This window comes from Tasmannia lanceolata, unplaced genomic scaffold, assembly GCF_043159265.1.
Source record: "Tasmannia lanceolata isolate RefF3 unplaced genomic scaffold, GAP_Taslan_0.1 ptg000005l, whole genome shotgun sequence".
NCBI lineage: Eukaryota > Viridiplantae > Streptophyta > Magnoliopsida > Canellales > Winteraceae > Tasmannia > Tasmannia lanceolata.
Genome location: NW_027518682.1, coordinates 19,656,264 through 19,674,524, shown reverse-complemented (window position 1 = coordinate 19,674,524; position 18,261 = coordinate 19,656,264). Strand labels below are relative to the sequence as shown.

The 18,261-nt window shown below is 38.1% G+C and overlaps 1 protein-coding gene and 1 long non-coding RNA gene across 2 annotated transcripts; both read left to right on the top strand.

The window, feature by feature from the left end:
• The first annotated feature begins 3,648 nt into the window (after positions 1 to 3,648).
• Positions 3,649 to 4,812, top strand: LOC143876804 (uncharacterized). The gene is made up of 3 exons (XR_013250476.1): positions 3,649 to 3,963; positions 4,156 to 4,356; positions 4,767 to 4,812. It is a non-coding gene; the product is annotated as an uncharacterized LOC143876804 (long non-coding RNA).
• Positions 4,813 to 7,840: 3,028 nt separating this feature from the next.
• On the top strand, positions 7,841 to 14,626 carry THFS (10-formyltetrahydrofolate synthetase). Its single transcript, XM_077380141.1, has 5 exons — positions 7,841 to 8,148; positions 8,233 to 8,382; positions 11,063 to 12,238; positions 12,921 to 13,067; positions 14,152 to 14,626. Exons 1-5 carry the CDS (start codon positions 7,987 to 7,989, stop codon positions 14,425 to 14,427), a joined length of 1,911 nt encoding a protein of 636 aa, XP_077236256.1. The 5' UTR covers positions 7,841 to 7,986; the 3' UTR covers positions 14,428 to 14,626.
• The last annotated feature ends 3,635 nt before the right edge of the window (positions 14,627 to 18,261 follow it).

Sequence of the window (18,261 nt, the reverse complement as noted above, 5' to 3'; positions counted from 1 at the left end):
CGCATGTCAGTCAAGAGTGGATCAAAGAATAGATTGACGCGCGTTTCTTTTTCTAAAAGATTTGGACTTTCCACCGTCTGTTCATACCCACTTGGAGTCCTTTCCTTTTCAGATCGCTCATCAGTGGGAATAGTCCCGCTCTAAAAATTGAAGTGGGGATACCTTATGTCATCCAAAAAAAAAAATGGTCTCCCATATGAGATGGGCCGGATCATCCCCAGTTCATTGGAAAAAGGCTTATTTTGGTGTTTCTTAGGGTAAGAAAAGTAATCTGTGAGGTAACCTTGTATCCCTCTATTTTTCATATTTGTGATAAACTTAAAGTTTTAGGCAAATAACTTAGAAGAAAAACAAATGTATATTATATATTCTATTATTTTAGTTGATCTCTCTTGGATTTGTCCAGTGTTTTTTCCCTTCACCTGAACGGTTTTCCAAGCAAATTTGGTATTGTGGCTTGGTTTATGGCTACAAATATTATTGCTCTTGCTTTTCGATTTTGCATATTTGATTTGTGATGCGGCTTACTTTTTCCGGCATCTACATATGTTTTGTGGATTGTTTTGATTCTTTGTTTTGCACACACGGACAGGAAGGCCTTGCTTCCCAACACTGAACCCACGTAAAACAATGAAAAGATCCAAACTTGCAATCACACACAAGATTTTCATAGTTTGACAAAGATATCAACACCGATGGTGATAGTCAATTCCACCATAAAAGTAATAAATGAAGATTCTAATAGAATTAGCTCAACCACAAAGCTCACGAGTCTTCTCCTTCCTGTCACCATGGAAATCCCTTTCTCAAACTCCTTTCCATCTGTGTATCGAAAGAAAGGAATGCTCGCACATTCAAGAACCTGCGTAGTCAAAAGTGCCTCTGTTTCTTTCTATGGAGTCATCTATCTAATTGTTCCATGGGCTAAAGCTCTGCCATGAGTTCTCACCGTATTCATCCTCAGATTAGAAAAAATGTTGGAAGGAGATCTGTATCAGCAGGGAAGGAAAAGAAGATGTGACCCCTAGATGGGCTCCACCCAGGGACGGAGCCAGGAATTTGGTCCACGGGGGGCAGGGCAAAGAATGGCGTTATAGCATGTTGGAGCTCACCATTTTACACTTCAAATTTTTATAGGTGGGCCCACCATCTCCCCCTATCCCATGCATAAGGTGGAGCCCAGAATTTAAACCTCCTATTTTGATATAATAGGGCCCAATATTTACACCTCATGTTATGATGGACAGAGCCTACTAATTTACACGCATGCATAGCATAGCCCAAGAAAAAAAAGATCCCTTTCTGCTATGAAAATCTAAATAATTCTCCAAATTTTATATGTTACCCACACATGTAGTCCAATATTTTCAAAAATGTACTGAGTCCACTTCATAGGATGATCCAAACCATTCAATTGTTGGGCCACAACATAAATGGGCTGCAACGCATAAATAATCTCGATAAGATGATCCTATGAAGCAATCACATTGTAGATCAGAGCTTTAGTATCATCCTATGGAGAAGATTCAAGGAGTGCAGCCTATTACATTGTGGCCTAACAAATAAACTATTTGAATCATCCTATGAAGTGGGCCACAGTGCCACACAATAGTTTGAAAAACATTGGACTTCACTTGCGGACAACATATAAAATTTCATTAATTACCTATCTCAGTTATGAGTTTTGTGTTGGGATGTATGGTCCACCATTTAACAAAAAGGACTGTACAACCCACTTCATGGAATGATTCAAAACTGCTCATTTGTTGGGCCCAACCATAGATAGTTCTGCCCCAAAACTCATTTCCATATGATGATCCTTACCCTCTGATCTGTAGAGGTTGTCCCTTTTAGATCGGAGGGTTAGGATCATCCTATGAAAATGATTTATGGGGCACAAACTATTTACATTGTGGCCAAACAAATGAACGATTTGGATCATCCCACGAAATTGGGTACAATCCTTTTTGAAAAACACATACCGTCACACACAATATAAAATCTCAATTATTTTCGCATTTGGCCCTCAAATTTCTAAGATATTTTGTTGTTAAGAGAGAGAGAGAGAGAGAGAGAGAGAGAGAGAGAGAGAGAGAGAGAGAGAGAGAGAGAGAGAGAGAGAAAATTGCTATAAAATAGGTGCTTACGAAAAAAATGCTTAATAAAACTCACTTCACGGATAAGAATCCTAGGCAGGCTTTAAACAATTTCCCAATTTTCAGGAGGGGCAATTGCCCCCCCTGGACCCCCTTGGCTCTGTCCCTGGCTCCACCTGATCTTGGGTGGCTGAAGCAGAATTTTGATGGCTCCAGTTTGGGCAATCCAGGTCCATCAGGGATAGGAGGTGTTCTTAGATATGAGAATAGCGCTTTCTCAGGTTCGATAGGAATTATAGATTGAATCAATCAGAAGTGAGGGCTATCCTCCAAGGTATAAGATTGTTGTTGGAGTATGATTTGGACAATCTCATAGTGGAAGGGGATTCTCAAAACATCATTAGATGGTTGGAAGGCTGATCTCCTCACCCTTATGCTGTGTTCTTTTAAGTTTCCTTCCCCTCTTTTCTGCGGAAAGTCCGCTTTGTTTCCGTGGAAAACCGTAAAAAGCGTGTTCTTTTAGTTTCTGCGGAAACTTTTTTTCCTGACGTGGAAATTATTAAAAATTACGTGGAAAAGGGCTTTCCGTGAAATCGCGGAAACCCCTTTTCCTACCTCTTACATCGGAAACTCCCTCTTTCCGAGACTTTCACCCGACGATCGAAGCTCTCTCTCTTTTCTCCCTCAGACTCTCTCTCAAGACCTCCATTTTCGACGATTCTCTCTCTCTCCCTCGCAAGACCTCCATTGTCGACGACTATCACCTTCCGGTAATGTTCTAAATTTGAAGCGAATTCGGATTTTTTCTATTTAATTTTGAGTTTTTTTTTTTTGTGGGATTGGTTGAAACCTAGGTTTTTTTTGGTTGGCCTATGGTTTGATTTTTGTTTAGAAGATTAATTATCTAGAATACTTTCGGATTGATATTTTTGTCAGATCCGTTTATTTCTAGGGTTTTTATTGTTTTTCTTTTTCTTATATTTTGTTAGGGTTTGTAATTTGGTGAATTTGCTGATTTAGTGTGTGGATTTGAGGAATTTGAGAGAGAAATTGTAGTTTGAATGTTTAGATGGGTTTTGTGTGGGATTTTTGTATCTGAATAGGTGGATTTCTGCGAAAAATTGCAGTTTGTAAAGGGTTTGTGTTGTTTGATAATTTTGAATTCGGTTGGGAATTGAAGGATTATGATGTTTATGAGCGTATGAAGCATATGAACTGTTGATTTTAGGGATTTGGTCTATTTGTGGTTCTCGAGGGTTGGGGAATTGATGGGAATGGAAGGAAATTTAGTGGTTTTATGTTGAATTGTATGCGATTGGTAGGACTTATTTGAGTTGAGGATTGTTGTATGGTTTATCTGTCTGTGAATTCCTGTGGATGTTTGATACTGAAGCTATGTTATTTCATGACTTTTGAGGTTTGAAGATTATAAGCGGATTGACAATTTGATTGATTCAATCAGCAAATCATTGTGCTTTTTTGGGATTTATTCTGTTGACATCAAACAATCGGGTCTCTGTCACTATTTTGGCAGGTTTTTTTTAATGGGACCAGCTTGGAATAACAGGATTCTGGAAAGGATCTAATCCTTCAAAGGGCTCTTTGGGTTTTCGGTTTTTGTTTTGAAGGGATTGAATTTATGTTTTTGAAGGGGATATGATATGTCTGTAGGGGTACAGGGACTGATTTATTGCATCCATTTACTGTATTAGAAGGTGGGTATGGTAAGGAAAATGGGTCTTCCATGGATGATGAAAATTCTGAGGCTTTGGGAAGTTTGAAGCAGAAAAATGGGAAACCTCGACGGCACCTCTCAGTTATTCGGCATTGCATGAGTAGCGTTCGTTTGGTTGCTGAAAGCGAATTGGTGAGTCGTTGATATTTTCCCTTGTGTAGAGTTTCATACCTTTTTTCATTTTAGTTGTCATGTAATTGAACTGTTTTATTTGAAAATCTTGATATGCCACAACATTTTCTTTTCTGTTGAACTGTTTCATTCATGTTCTCCATTTTCTGAAATATACTGCAACTAACATTTTTGCCCCACATCTACCTGTAGGAATTGGTTATTGGTGGTATTGGTGCAAAATCACCATCAGATGGATAGTTTGGTTCTGGATTTTTACCGGTATTTCGTTCGGGTAGCTGTTCTGAGAGAGGACCAAAACAGTACATGGAGGATGAACACATCTGTATAGATAATCTACTTGAACATCTTGGTGAATCTATGGATTTTCCATCTCCAAGGGCTTTCTATGGGGTGAGTGAGTTAGTTGTTGCTACTGAACTTGTGTAATTTAATCATCTTATAAAATTATGAGTACATGGTCTTTTTTCATTGTTTGGGTATATGTTTTTTTAATCACCATTGGTAATTATTTCTTTTCTAGTGAATGGGTTACCATGTCTTGTACTTTCAGTTTCTTTTTCGATATTTGTCAACCGAGATAATGGGTGCCTCTCACATTCCATTATTCATGAAATTTATAGAGCTTATGAAAGGTGAAGTCCTGGGTCAGGTTGAAATTTGCATGAGGATCGTATTAAATATATTTATTACCAAGATATGGTGAGGTAGTTCGCACATAGTATAAAGATAGACTTGTGGACATGGTTTATGTTGGTGATAAATATATGCAACACCTAATATTTAGAAGTTTATGCTGGCAGGTATATGGTGAGGTTCCCCACCTGTGTGGAGAAGGCCATTAAGAGTAGGCAGAGATTAACTTGTCTGCTTATTATCCATGATCTTCTGTGTCATGACTTTTGGGTAATTTCTCCTGATGTTCAGATTGTGGGTCATGGGTAGGAACATGTTTATGTACATGTTTTTTTTGGTGAACATGTTTATGTACTATTTTTGTTAGTTGGCTTGGACTTATAGATGTAAGGACTTGGCTTGGTCTTTTTGTTATGCGATATTACGGTCTGCTTCTTCTTGGCAACTCTATATTTGTGACAATTTTTTGTCAAGTCTATGTTGGTTGCCTGATTTATATCTTGGCAGCTCTATATTTGTGACAATTTGATTGGCATTGTTATTGTTCAACTTCTGTTTATCATGGTTTTCTTATTTTGATTGACTTCAGAGGGTTAGACCCACTTATTTTAGACTAGATTCTATGTTTGCATCATTCTGCATATCAGTTTGTCACAGTTTCTATTTAACAGGTTTCTATTGAGTTTCCGTGCAACGAAACACATATTTCTGTAGTTTATGTTAGTTTCTGTGAGGTTTCTGTCAGGTTTCTGTGCAACGAAACGCTCATCTGACAGGTTTCTGTCAGGTTTCTTTTCCTTCACTTTCCTTTCTGCCACATCAGTTTAATTCCCTTCACTTCTCTTTCCTTTCCTTTCCCGACGAGAGAACAGAGCATTAGAGATTTTTCAGAGTTACATGATGAGATTTTGGATCAGATCGAGGGTCATATTGTCAGCTTTCGTCACGTTAGGAGGGCAACGAACGGAGAGGCAGATTGCCTTGCCCGATTAGGAGTGGGTAGAGAGGTTTTGGAGTTTTTTTATTACCCCCCCCTGGAGCAGTTCTTTTTCCTCTAGTTTTTTGTGTTATGTACTCTTTTCCCATGATCGTCTTGTTCATGGCTTTATTTTCTTGCTAATAAATCTCCACCAGTTCAAAAAAGAAAAGAAAAAAAACCTCCTTTCAGTCATAACTCACAACTCAACTCAACTCAACTAAGCCTTTGTCCCAAACTAGTTGGGGTCGGCTAATGAATTCTTTAGAAATTTTTTATGAAGAAGTGAAAATTTTCAAATTTTGAGTCATAACTCACAGAACAAGAAGAAAAAAAAAACTCACTTCTCATGAGATTTCCTTGTATGTTGTGTTTCTCAACTCTCTATATTGTTTTAGTTTAGATACCTAACGTATTCATAAGGTTTTTCATAACCTAAACCCACTCTTAGTGCAACGAGGAAACCTAATTAGAGAACGCCACAACCTAGCTATCTCCTAGGTAGTAAAACAAGAAAACTTGGAAAACAAAAAAAAAATCAATTGTGGTAAACGAGATAAAATTCAACAATCTTTACCTTACCTTTATTTTCTAATTTCACGTAGGCAACTCCAACTCTCTGCTATCATTGCAAACTACTATTGGCTTTTTTAAGTTCCGAGCCCTGAAAAAACCTGCTACGCCTATTTTTGCCATTTCCCCTCTACTTGAAAAGAGACCCTGCACAAATGGTAAATACATGGGAAGTCGTACCTATTAGATAGGAGTAGAGGAAGAAAAAAGATCGAAGAGTTTCCAGAGAAATGCTTCAGTAGGGCACACCCTCATTGTTACACTACTAGCAAAAGGCTCTCTAATGCAAGAGAAAGTTTAGGGATTTATTAGGGGGCGAGAGGGTCGGTTGAGTCACTCCCCCTCCACCCCAAACTTAGCTATCCAGTTTTAACTAGCTCCCTACTAAAACGTAGGAGTGGGCTTAGCTTTACATATAGTACATATGATGTGCCTACAAAGAAGGCATAGTTTTTTGACTGCCCGTGTTCGTTAAGGAAAAAAATATACATTATTGGATGTCATGGCAGGATGATTTGCATGAATTTTGAGCAATAGAAGATCCAAAGTGAAGCCTGTCAAACGAATGGCTTAGATCATTCAAAAGGACCCAATATGCCTTCGTGGGCATGCTATAATGAGGTCACAGGCTCCTCCCATTTCACATAGCACTTGTGTTAAAAAAAAAGGGAAACGATATCAGCACACCCATGGTTTGATATTTTCACTAGCCCATCTTGTCTTTTAGTATCTAAAGAGCTGTCAAATGTTATTAGGGTTCCCAAAAAGTCCTCAGAAGTCATTTTTTTTTAAAGAAAAGACAAATTGAGTTTGCACAATCATCATAAAATCATTTCCATAGGTTGATCCTCACCATCCGATCTATGATCAACCCTCTGATGTGCGGTCCCTCTATAGATCGGATGGTTAGATCAACCTATGGAAATGATTTTTGGGGCACAACCTATTTAGGCCGTGTCCCATCATCATATAAAATTGTGCTTATATAATTTCCCTAAAAAAATTCAATATATTTATTGAATTTGGTGGTAACTGGTAACTATGTGTTTGATGGACATTGTGAAGGTGACCCGCATGGTCTTGTTCCCATTCCAAATGGACTTACCATACATAATAAGATCAAGATGACCTATAACAATCGTAACCATTAAAATGAGGCTTATGGATGAAGGGGGTAGATCATCTGATCACAGTTGGGCTAATGACGATGGGGAAGGATTAAATTTATCATCTGGATCAGCAGACACGATGGCGTCCACGTGGTCAGAATGTGGTCATCTGGAAAATGCTGACAGAGATCTATATTGCATTTTTATTTAATTTTTCACCGAAAGCCAAATTAGTGGAGTTTTTATATGGTGTAAGTTCATATAGTCCAATATTTTTCAAAAAATATTGTACTGGCCACACCATAGGATGATCCAAACCGTCCATTTGATGGACCACAAATTAAATAGGTTGTGGCCCAAAAATCATTTCCTCAGGAAGATCCCAACCCTCTGATCTAAAGGTTTTCATGCAGTTCTGATCGGAGGGCTAGGATCTATGGAAATGTTTTTTACGAATAACCTATTTACTTTGTCGCACATCAAATGAACGGTTTGGATCATCCAATGGTGTGGCCAGTACTTTTACAAAAATACTGTACTACACATGCTTACAACATATAAAATCTCATTAGTCATTAGCTCATTTTTTTCCGTGGTGTATGCTCGTGGGTATGGAATCTTTTTTACTACAATATTAAGAAGATAAGAGTTGAAAAAAAGATGTATCGATCCTAAAAAAACGGCTCGATTTGGAAGGAGAGGAGGAAGTACCCAGTTCAGAAAAGGAAAATGTCTTCTTCAAAGACCCTGAGGAAATTGGAGGTAGTTTCTCCTGTCCCTGCAGATATTGACATTGCAAACTCAGTTCAACCCTTCCATATATCTGAGATTGCAAATGAGATCAATCTAAGCCCCATCCATTATGATCTATATGGAAAATACAAAGCCAAGGTAATCAAGCAAAACCCATGTCTCGATTTGGTTAGAAGAACTTTTTTTTTTAATCGATGTGTGATATGGGTACTGGTCTTTTAGGTGCTTTTGTCTGTGATTGATGAACTTGAAGGGTGTGGAGATGGGTACTATGTTGTGGTTGGAGGGATTACTCCAACCCCTCTTGGAGAAGGAAAATCTACTACCACTGTTGGTCTTTGTCAAGCTCTTGGTGCTTTTCTTAATAAAAAGGTAACATTTTTTTTATGTTTTTTTCTGTATAAGATATTAAGATGTGAGTTTATTTTTTTTATCTTTATTGGGGGTAGTGGTGGGTTCCAGTTTTCTGTATAGAAAGGGCATCTTTGATTCAATCAACATATGCTTCGTAGATGGATTTGTTATTTTTATTCATATTCTTCTGATTTGCTACCTCTTTGACCAATAATAATATGCTTTTATAAGAGGGTTTGGACTTAATGTTTTTTTGGGTTTTATGTGCTAGACAAGAAGGCAACTTTTGATCTATTTCCCAGATCTTTGATAGGAGGATATGATTTTGGGTGTTGCCTAGACTTCATAATGTCTAACAAAAAATTTAATGAATGTTGATTTCATGAAAGATGATGAGAACTATCAGAAAGGGCTGTGCGGGTTTATGATCCATGAGGTTGAAGCACATTGGTCACTGAATATCAAATGGATTTGCATAACTTCCCCTTTTTTCTGATGAATGTTGTGTTTATTGTTTCCTTGATTTTTTCTTTCTTTCTTCAATGATATAATTTTCTGTTAGTTGCTACTTGTTTCCTTCATCCTTTGTACCTTTTGTTTGTAGTTATTGCTTGCCTATTGTTTGTAGTTACTATTTGATACTAAATAGTGACATAATTGAGTGGACATTCCATCACTCAGTTGACTTCTTTAATTATGAAATGTTTAGTTTTTTCACTGCTAAATTGAAGACTGTCTTCTATATAATCTTAGTTATCCTCAACGATAACTAAATACTTAGTAGTGACAATTGAGTGGACATTCCTTCACTCATTTGACTTCTTGAATTATGGATTGTTTAGTTTTTTCACAACTAAATTGAAGACCGAATTCTGTATAATCTTTAGCTATCCTCAATGCTAACTACTGCCGGGATAGGAAATTGTGCAAGCATTGGAGCTCAATGCCTTGTCTCAAAAGTTGGCAAGGTGAAATGTTCATAAAAAAAGGTAAAGAGTATAAGAATGTTCCTTATGATACTGCAGATTAAATACACTTCTGATTCAGATGATAGCATTTTTTATAGGCTTGTAACTTTTAACACTGACTAAGCTGTATACTTTAAGATCAAAGTTACAAAGGATCCAAAAGTATTCATTGGTATTATAGAGGAATGACACTATGGCATCAGTTCTTTTTTTATTAATTCTGGGGCTTGATTTCCCCTGTACCCAAGGTACTTTGATGAGTCTGCTTTGCAAACTAGAATTTTAATTCCTTTCTCTTGGATGCTTGATTCTTCTCTCTTTTTTGGATTTTCTAATGTCTCTATTTTTTTTCTTTTGTAATTTACTACCATCAGTCCATCACCCCATCTGATTTAGAACATGCTTTGACTTGATGTCCCCTTTTTGCCCGCGACACATTGGGCTGAGGTTTTTGCCACGTTCATAGACTCTTTGATATTTTCATCTATCATAAGTTTTTGAAGTAGTTGGTGTTCCTGAATCCCAAGTTTAATACTCTTCACACGTAGATGAAATATTCCATCTTCCAGGAATCTAGAATAGATTGGTTCAATCTGTTGATTTCTTGGCGGCTGCCTATTGTGATGACCCATTCGGACTTACATTGTAGGTGTCATTTTTAACCCTAAATTGGTTAGAAAGGAATACACGTCTTATCTTACACCATAGCGCTTTGCACTTCTAGTCAGGTTCACCAGGCAAAAGAGGTTGAGGTTATTTCTATGGGCATATGATATATCAGGAATTCAGGAACAGATTCTGACAGGATTAACTTTTAGGGTAGTATTTTTTTAGAGGAATGCTGAACTGAAGCGCGCCTCCATTGCATCCACATCATCAACCTTCATTTATTATTCTTTTATGTTTACATTTTTCAGTGCTGGAATAAATGCAGGTTATTGACGTGGATAGAATGGGGATGCCCTTGCAGCTGTTTTTTGCAAGGGCGCCCTGCAGTTTAGCATTCCTCTTTCTTTTACTGTTTTGTTAGGTAAGCTGAGATTGAACCAGTAACTGAGATTGAACCAGAGACCTCATGGTTACAACAAAAAGCACATTCCAACTAAGAGAAGGGCTCACGCCCAAAACAACCAGGGTAGTATTGAAAATGATTGTTTCAACTTTGCATTCCTTTTGTTGGTGCACTGTCATGGGAGCATGATCATTGGATCAAGTCATCATTTTCCCCTACTTGAATACATTTGGGTTTTGACTTCCTAAACATGAACCAGCATCAGTGTCGACAAGGAAATAAGACAATATTGGTTGCGAGGTTGCTATTTTGCGGAATTGACAATAAAATCAGGTACGATTAAGAACTAAGGAACTGTCGTCATACTTATTGGGGATTGTAATATCTTAAGCAACCTACACCATGGTATTCTTGTATTGAGAAGACTTGAATCCTTGAATTGTCCATGCTGGCATACAATTATCATTTAAATTACTATTCTCATCATTCCACTAACCCAATCTTTAATATGACCTGCAAAGGTTCATGAAATCACACGAATAAAAGAAAAAGAAAGACAAACAGCTTAGAACTTCATTTGATAGTGACTAAGCATTCTTTTGTGCAATTTTTGCATCTGAAAACCTATGGATTTTTTTAGAGAAATACTTGTGTTATTTCTGAACTGCATTTCTGATCATTGCATTTCAAACAAATTATACCTCACTTCCATGATTAGGTCGTCACATGCCTTCGTCAACCATCCCAAGGGCCAACTTTTGGAATCAAAGGAGGTGCGGCAGGTGGTGGTTACAGTCAAGTCATCCCAATGGACGAATTTAACCTTCACCTAACTGGTGATATCCATGCAATAACAGCCGCAAACAACCTTCTCGCAGCTGCCATTGATACTCGAATTTTCCATGAAGCCTCTCAATCCGACAAGGCTCTACTCAACAGGTTGTGCCCACCAAACAAAGAAGGGAAGCGTAGTTTTGCGGATGTCATGTTCCGGCGCCTAAAAAAACTTGGGATCTCAAAGACCTGCCCCGATGAACTTACACCGGAAGAGATCAAGAAGTTCGTTAGGCTTGATATTGACCCAGATAGTATTACCTGGAGGAGAGTTATGGATGTCAATGACCGGTTTCTGAGGAAAATTACAGTTGGGCAAGGTCCTGAAGAAAAAGGCATGGTGAGAGAAACGGGGTTCGACATATCAGTTGCGAGTGAGATCATGGCAGTGTTAGCCCTCACAACTTCTCTTGCAGACATGAGAGAGAGGCTTGGGAGAATGGTTATTGGAAATAGCAAGGCTGGTGATCCCGTAACTGCGGACGATCTTGGTATTGGAGGTGCTTTAACTGTATTAATGAAAGATGCCATCAACCCTACTTTGATGCAGACTCTTGAGGGAACTCCTGTACTGGTTCACGCTGGACCTTTTGCTAATATTGCTCATGGGAATTCTTCCATTGTGGCTGATAAGATCGCACTAAAACTGGTGGGACCAGGCGGATTTGTAGTCACAGAGGCGGGCTTTGGTGCGGATATTGGCACAGAAAAGTTCATGAATATAAAATGTAGATACAGTGGTTTAATGCCTCAATGTGCTATCATTGTGGCGACAATAAGAGCTTTGAAAATGCATGGAGGAGGGCCTGAGGTGGTTGCTGGGAAACCTCTAGACCATGCCTACTTAACAGAAAACGTGGCTCTAGTGGAAGCTGGCTGTGTGAATCTTGCCAGGCATATTTCTAACACAAAGGTTTATGGGGTAAATGTTGTGGTTGCTGTGAATATGTTCTCAACTGATACCGAGGCGGAGCTGAATGCGGTGAGAAGTGCATCACTGGCTGCTGGTGCTTTTGATGCAGTCGTGTGTACCCATCACGCACATGGTGGAAAAGGAGCGGTCAGTATAATTTTCGTTATTTATAATGCCTCTGCAATTATTACCTTCAAATTTCTATGTGCAAAGATGCTTCATCTTTTACTTATTTGTTGTTGTGGACCTCCTTCATCAATCAAAGGTGGTAACCACCATGCCTTCATTGTATTACAATAAGGGCATGCCCTACTAAAGCATCTCTTTCCCTGTCTATCTGTAAATGTGTGTGTTTGTGGGTGGGGGGTCGGGGGTGGTGTGTCACACGGGGTCACACATATATAGACACCTGCGCATGCCACCTGCGCGTAAAGTGATTTGTGCTTGCAAAGAGCGTTCTCCATGTCCTTCTATGGAATTGGATTTTTTTTTTTTTTTTTGCATATGATAATATAACATTCACCCTCTTCATGAAAATTTTCTAAAGGATTCATTAGCCGACCCCAACTAGTTTGGGACAAAGGGTTAGTTGAGTTGAGTTGAATATATGATAATATAACATGTCTGTTAATATTATCACATAACTATTCTGAGAAGTCAGTGTGTTTTCTTTATGTCACCATGCCTGAGGCCTTGTGCCAGTGATACTTTTTTTTGAAAAATTATTGTGCCAGTGATACTTGGACATGCATTATTATCTTAGTTACATTTGAAAATCAAAGTGGATAGTGCTGGAGATGGGTGATTTATTTTTTGGTCTCTTCTGCAGGTTGATCTTGGCATTGCAGTTCAAAAAGCATGTGAGAATCAGGAACAGCCTATGAAGTTCTTATATCCTTTAGATTTTAGTATTAAAGAGAAAATAGAGGCAATTGCAAAGTCCTACGGCGCCAGCGGTGTTGAGTACTCGGAACAGGTAACTCTCACTTTCCGACTCTTTGGATTGACTGTACATTAATAAAACTTTTTCTAGAGGAGTGCTCAAGAAACTCGATTCGGTAGTTTCTTAACTTTCTGAGTTGACTTGATCAAGACTTGGGGTTATGTTAGAGGGATTATAGTTCTCTTCACACAAATAAACTGAATCAAGTACTCAACTCTATTGGCATCCGTGAGAGGCTGATATTCAGAGTTTACTACAAAAGTGTTAGAAATTTTAAAAGTCAATAGTTACTTTTTAGTCTTTAATATTTGGAGGGAAGATTCAAAATTTGAAAGATCCCTCTTGTTTTCAAAAGCAACTATCTTTTGTGGTTGGTATGAGTCGTATCACTTGAACCCAAGACCTTAGAGTGTGTGGAGAGGTTTGTCAACTCAAATGCAATAACATTTAGTCCCACGTTGGAACTTTTGAAAGAGTTTGACATTCATATCAGAGTGGAGTTTTATTTTAGATTTTTCAAAAAAGAAAGGCTTGAAAGGCTTGAGCCCTTCAGGGGGCATTGGAATTTGTTTGGTGACCCAGTTTTATATGAACACAAGTTCAAATACACATGCGAGCGTGCCGCAGGCCGGGCCATGGTCCATGGTCCAGGTAAAATTAAAGTATCTTTTTGGTGCCCAAAACGTTTTGATCTGCAAAAAGGGTTTTTCATCAAAAAGATAGGTGCAATATGGTTTTCCAACTTTAATTTCATTTTTGGAATTTTTAACAGTATGAGTTTTGGGTCCGAGTTGCACCATTTTGGGGCTGGGTAACCAACTTGGGCTCCAGTGGACCAGTTTTGGGTCCGAGTAACCAACCAAGTTGGGTCCAACCTTCTTAATTTTGGGTTCGACTAAGCCATGATCAGCCCCTACTTAATCCAATATCATCCAAGAAAAAGCCATTTAATCTTGGAAAATCAGTCAATATCATGACGATTTTGGCTTTACACTGACTTTTGTCCTCGTTTAGCTTGAGTTCAGTTATGAGTTTGAAACCTTGTTCTAGATTGAACAGTTCCCTTTGTTACTTGGTTCATTGATTTCATGATATTGGTTATTCTGTTGACATGAAGGCCGAGAAAAAGATCGAGATGTACAGCAAGCAAGGCTTTTCTGGTCTACCCATCTGCATGGCCAAAACTCAGTATTCATTTTCACATGTCCCATCTCAGAAGGGAGCACCGTCTGGATTTGTCTTACCAATTAGAGATGTTAGGGCAAGTATTGGAGCTGGATTCATATATCCCCTTGTTGGAACGATGAGTACAATGCCCGGTCTTCCAACACGACCTTGCTTCTTTGATATTGACGTCGACGTTGCCACGGGAAAGGTCCGTGGTCTTTCCTGAGCTTCTTGTTTAACATTTATCCTTAATGGAGGAGAAGTGGATTCGTTTCTCTAAAGTCTTCACAGGACCTTCAGGTGGGACAACTGCATAAAGTAAGAGATTTCTCTGTTCTTCCCCATTACTGTTGTTTAAGTGGTTACTCTATTCTGTGTTTTGTATGAACAGAAAATAGAGGAAAACACAAGTTGTTTTTGGTTGAGCAGGGAGTCTTGAGCTTGTCCAAGTTATTTCAACTGGACATCGAACTTTAGGTTCATGGTTTTCAGAATATCTGAAGACATCACAAAATTAAAACCTAAATGGAATTTTACATACTTAGACACAGCTTGCTACAAGAAACAGCATTGTAAAATCACAAAATGGATGTGAAATTTTCTGACTTAAAAAATTACTTCCAAGTTCCAACTACAATGATGGTTAAACGAACTAATAGCAAACTGAAACTTAAAGTAACTAATATTTATATTTGAGATATATTGCAAATTTGAGTGTTTCTTAAGGTGTTTTATCAAGATGAATTGCCAATTTCAAGTAAATTTTATTTTACTAATTCATTAATAATATAATATAATTATAATTAACATTTTAATATTAGATAGATGGGGAATTTTTCTGTAGGCGCTCCCACTATAGCACATTGCGTCCTATATTTGATTGATTTGAACCGTCCATCTAATAGTCCTTGCTTTGTATCTCCTGTGACAAAAAATCAAAGAAATTATATAGCCGAAGGACATCTGATTCTCAAGACTTTCTCTTCTCTTTTATGTTTCACAAGATACCGAAATAGCTCACTTTTGAATTTCTAAAAACCATATAAGAATGAATTGAAATAGAGGACATCCAACACTAGAAAACTCTCCAAAACTCTCCAAAAGTGATTAATAGACTCCAAAATTATCACTGTTTTGAGTCTAATAGTCATTATTGGAACTAACTGCCTGTTTGGATACCTCCCATTTTGTATTTGGATTTGGAATTGAGTTTTGAATACAGATTGAATAGATCCGGCAGCTCATGTAGGGGGAGACAGAGAGATAAGGGGGTACTTCCTAGTGGAGGGGAGAGGTTGAGGAGCAAAGAGGGTGACGGAATCTCCCAGATATGTGGATTTTCAATTTCTTATTTCTACAGCAAACTTAGAAATCTGATTTTTTTCACTACCAGGTGCTGAATTAGAAATCCAAGAATTTGATTCGATCCAATTTACAATGCAAAAAGGGCTGCAAATGTGAGAAATCCAAATCAAAATCTTCTTGGCATCCAAACGGGGCCTAAATTCCAAAACGAATAGGTCAATAGTACATGAGAAAATTTGAAAACTAGATAATATTCTATAGAGAGAGATAAATTCGTTCCCCCAATAGGATAACACACCCTTGTAACGTGAGTTGTAGGCAGAGACGTCAAATCACGTTAACAGGGGTGCGAATTATCCTCCGGGGTACCAATAATTTCTTAGAAGAAACTCGATCAATGCAATAGTAATAGTTTGCTTTTTACTCTCTCTCTCTCTCTCTCCAACCTCATTCTCTGCTTCCCTCTGACGGAAGCCAAAGGAAAGACCATCTCTCACTCGTAGCATTAAGAAAATAGGTTTCTGCTCATAAATCAATTATGTTTCTTCGTGTAGCACTTGAAATGGAAATTCGTACAATCAAAACTGAGTTTCATAGAGAAGCAAATGGAGAAGCGAATAAGAGAGAGAGAGAGAGAGAGTTTGAACAAACCTGCTCGGGTGAATCTGGAGGTAGGAAGAGAGCTTGACATCAAGATCTCCCTCGATCTTCCCGGTTTCTTTCCTCACAATTCCCCCCAACCTGCCTCCTGAAGTTGGAATCCCCCATCCGCAAATGCATTTGCCGAAGAGAAATTGATTGTCCTTCTACTTTTATTTATAAAAATTTCTCCTACGTTTTCTTGTTGGTTATTTCTCTCTTCTTGTTGATGGTTGTTCAATTGAATAAGAAACGTAGCTAGATTAGGTCGCTTAATTAAATTTAGAAAATATTTCACTAAACTTGGATTACTTGACAAAGAGAATCAATGATGCTTATATAGAGCACTTACATGATGAAGATAGAAAGAAGATCATGGTAAACATGGAAAGAGACAATACTAGAATATTCTAATTTAATTAAGCGACCTAATCTAGCTACCTTTCCTATTCAACCCACTTGCCTAATCCCATTCAATCCACTTGCCGAATCTACACCAAGATAATCCAACAGTGTGATCTGACAAATCTTAACACAATGCATTTGCTGACTCGTTTTGAAGAAAGAGACTGCTAGTTTTCTCAATGGATTCCAAGGAACCCCCCTTCTAATGTTTTACTACGAAATAGATCAACTGGATTGATGTCCTCTGTGACCAGCCCATTGAACTACAACTGGAGGTGGATAGTTGCACCTAGAATTGAGCAATAATTATGGCCTCCCAGACTAGGAGGGAGAGGGAGAGGGAGAGGGAGAGCGAAAGCGATAACAAATTACCTTAAAGCACGATAATTTAGGAGAGAGGTGAAAGCCAAAGATTTGTCAATATTCCCTGTGCCACGTTCCACCACTGATATCCCGCGTACGCTCAAGCGGCACTTTAGCCGTGTGAGCTTAGCATTACTTCTCTTAAATAAATGGCTAAAGAGAACTATTCTAATCCTATTCAAATATTTAAAAGACTCTAAATTCTTAATCTAGACTTACCAAATATTATTCTATTTAATTTTTTTGGTGACTACCGCCATCCTAATGGGGACATGATGTCATGTTTCATGGTACGGATCAATGTAAAACTTAATGTGGGCGATCATAGATTATTTTAATCTACGGTTTGGATTGAGGAGAAAGGTTAAATGTGAAAAGTACCAGATTTAACCTTCTTTAAGTGGTATTAAAGGATATAAAAGGGTAATCAATATATCTTAAAAGTTTTAATGAACTTGGATGCTCAAGTATGGCTCACATCAACCACATAAAGATAAGTAAATTAATTAACTTGAGCATTAATCTGATTAGAACATTTCAATCTGCTGATAGAGTTCTATTAGGAAGAGAACTATATCGGGTAAATAGATACAAGATTCTTCACTGCTGTCATCTACACAAATCAAACCTATCTGAGATCAGTAGATGTTCGAGCCCCAGATCGATCATCAAAATGGCCGATTGAGATAAGTTCTTGATCTATTTTTGTATTCAAATAAATCTTCATGTTTAGAACATTAAGATAGATCTGAAAGAGTGGTTTAATTAGATCTATGTATAGTGATCATGATATGCTGGATTGATAAATTTGAGGGATTGAGCCTCTAGCTCAATGGATCGGAGGTTCAATCCCGGTTTACCTAGCAAAAAGAACAAAAAAAATTAATAAAAAAAATAGATTGGTAAATTCGTAAGATAGAAACATAATCTAGATGCTTGATTCTAGATTTATACATGAAACCATAGGGGTGCAACTTGGGCCAGGCTCAACCCGAACCTGGCCGGTTCAACCTGATTTTTGCTCTGGTTGGGTTAGAATTTTGTCAGGTTGGGTTGGGAAAAGCCAAGCCGATTTAACTTATCTACTCCCGTCGGTTAGAAACACAGTGGGCCCACATTATTTGGATGATCCAAAGCATTCATTTGATAGGCCCTCAAATAGATAGGGCGAGCCCAAAAAATCAGCTCCTTAGGATCATCCTAACCCTTCGAACTGTAGAGGCAAAAAATGGACAGATTTGTGAAAGTTTATACCCGTCCATTTTAACCTCCACCAATCGAAGGGTTGGGTTGATCCTATGGAGCTCATATTTTGGGCACACCCTATCTATGTGAGGGCCCATCAAAT

Bases quoted from the DNA above. Each gene is read 5' to 3' on its own strand.
- THFS (XM_077380141.1), top strand. From the start codon at position 7,987: ATGTCTTCTTCAAAGACCCTGAGGAAATTGGAGGTAGTTTCTCCTGTC. The intron at 8,383-11,062 runs GTAACATTTTTT...TTCCATGATTAG, and splicing joins GTGCTTTTCTTAATAAAAAG to GTCGTCACATGCCTTCGTCA. The intron at 13,068-14,151 runs GTAACTCTCACT...GTTGACATGAAG, and splicing joins GTGTTGAGTACTCGGAACAG to GCCGAGAAAAAGATCGAGAT.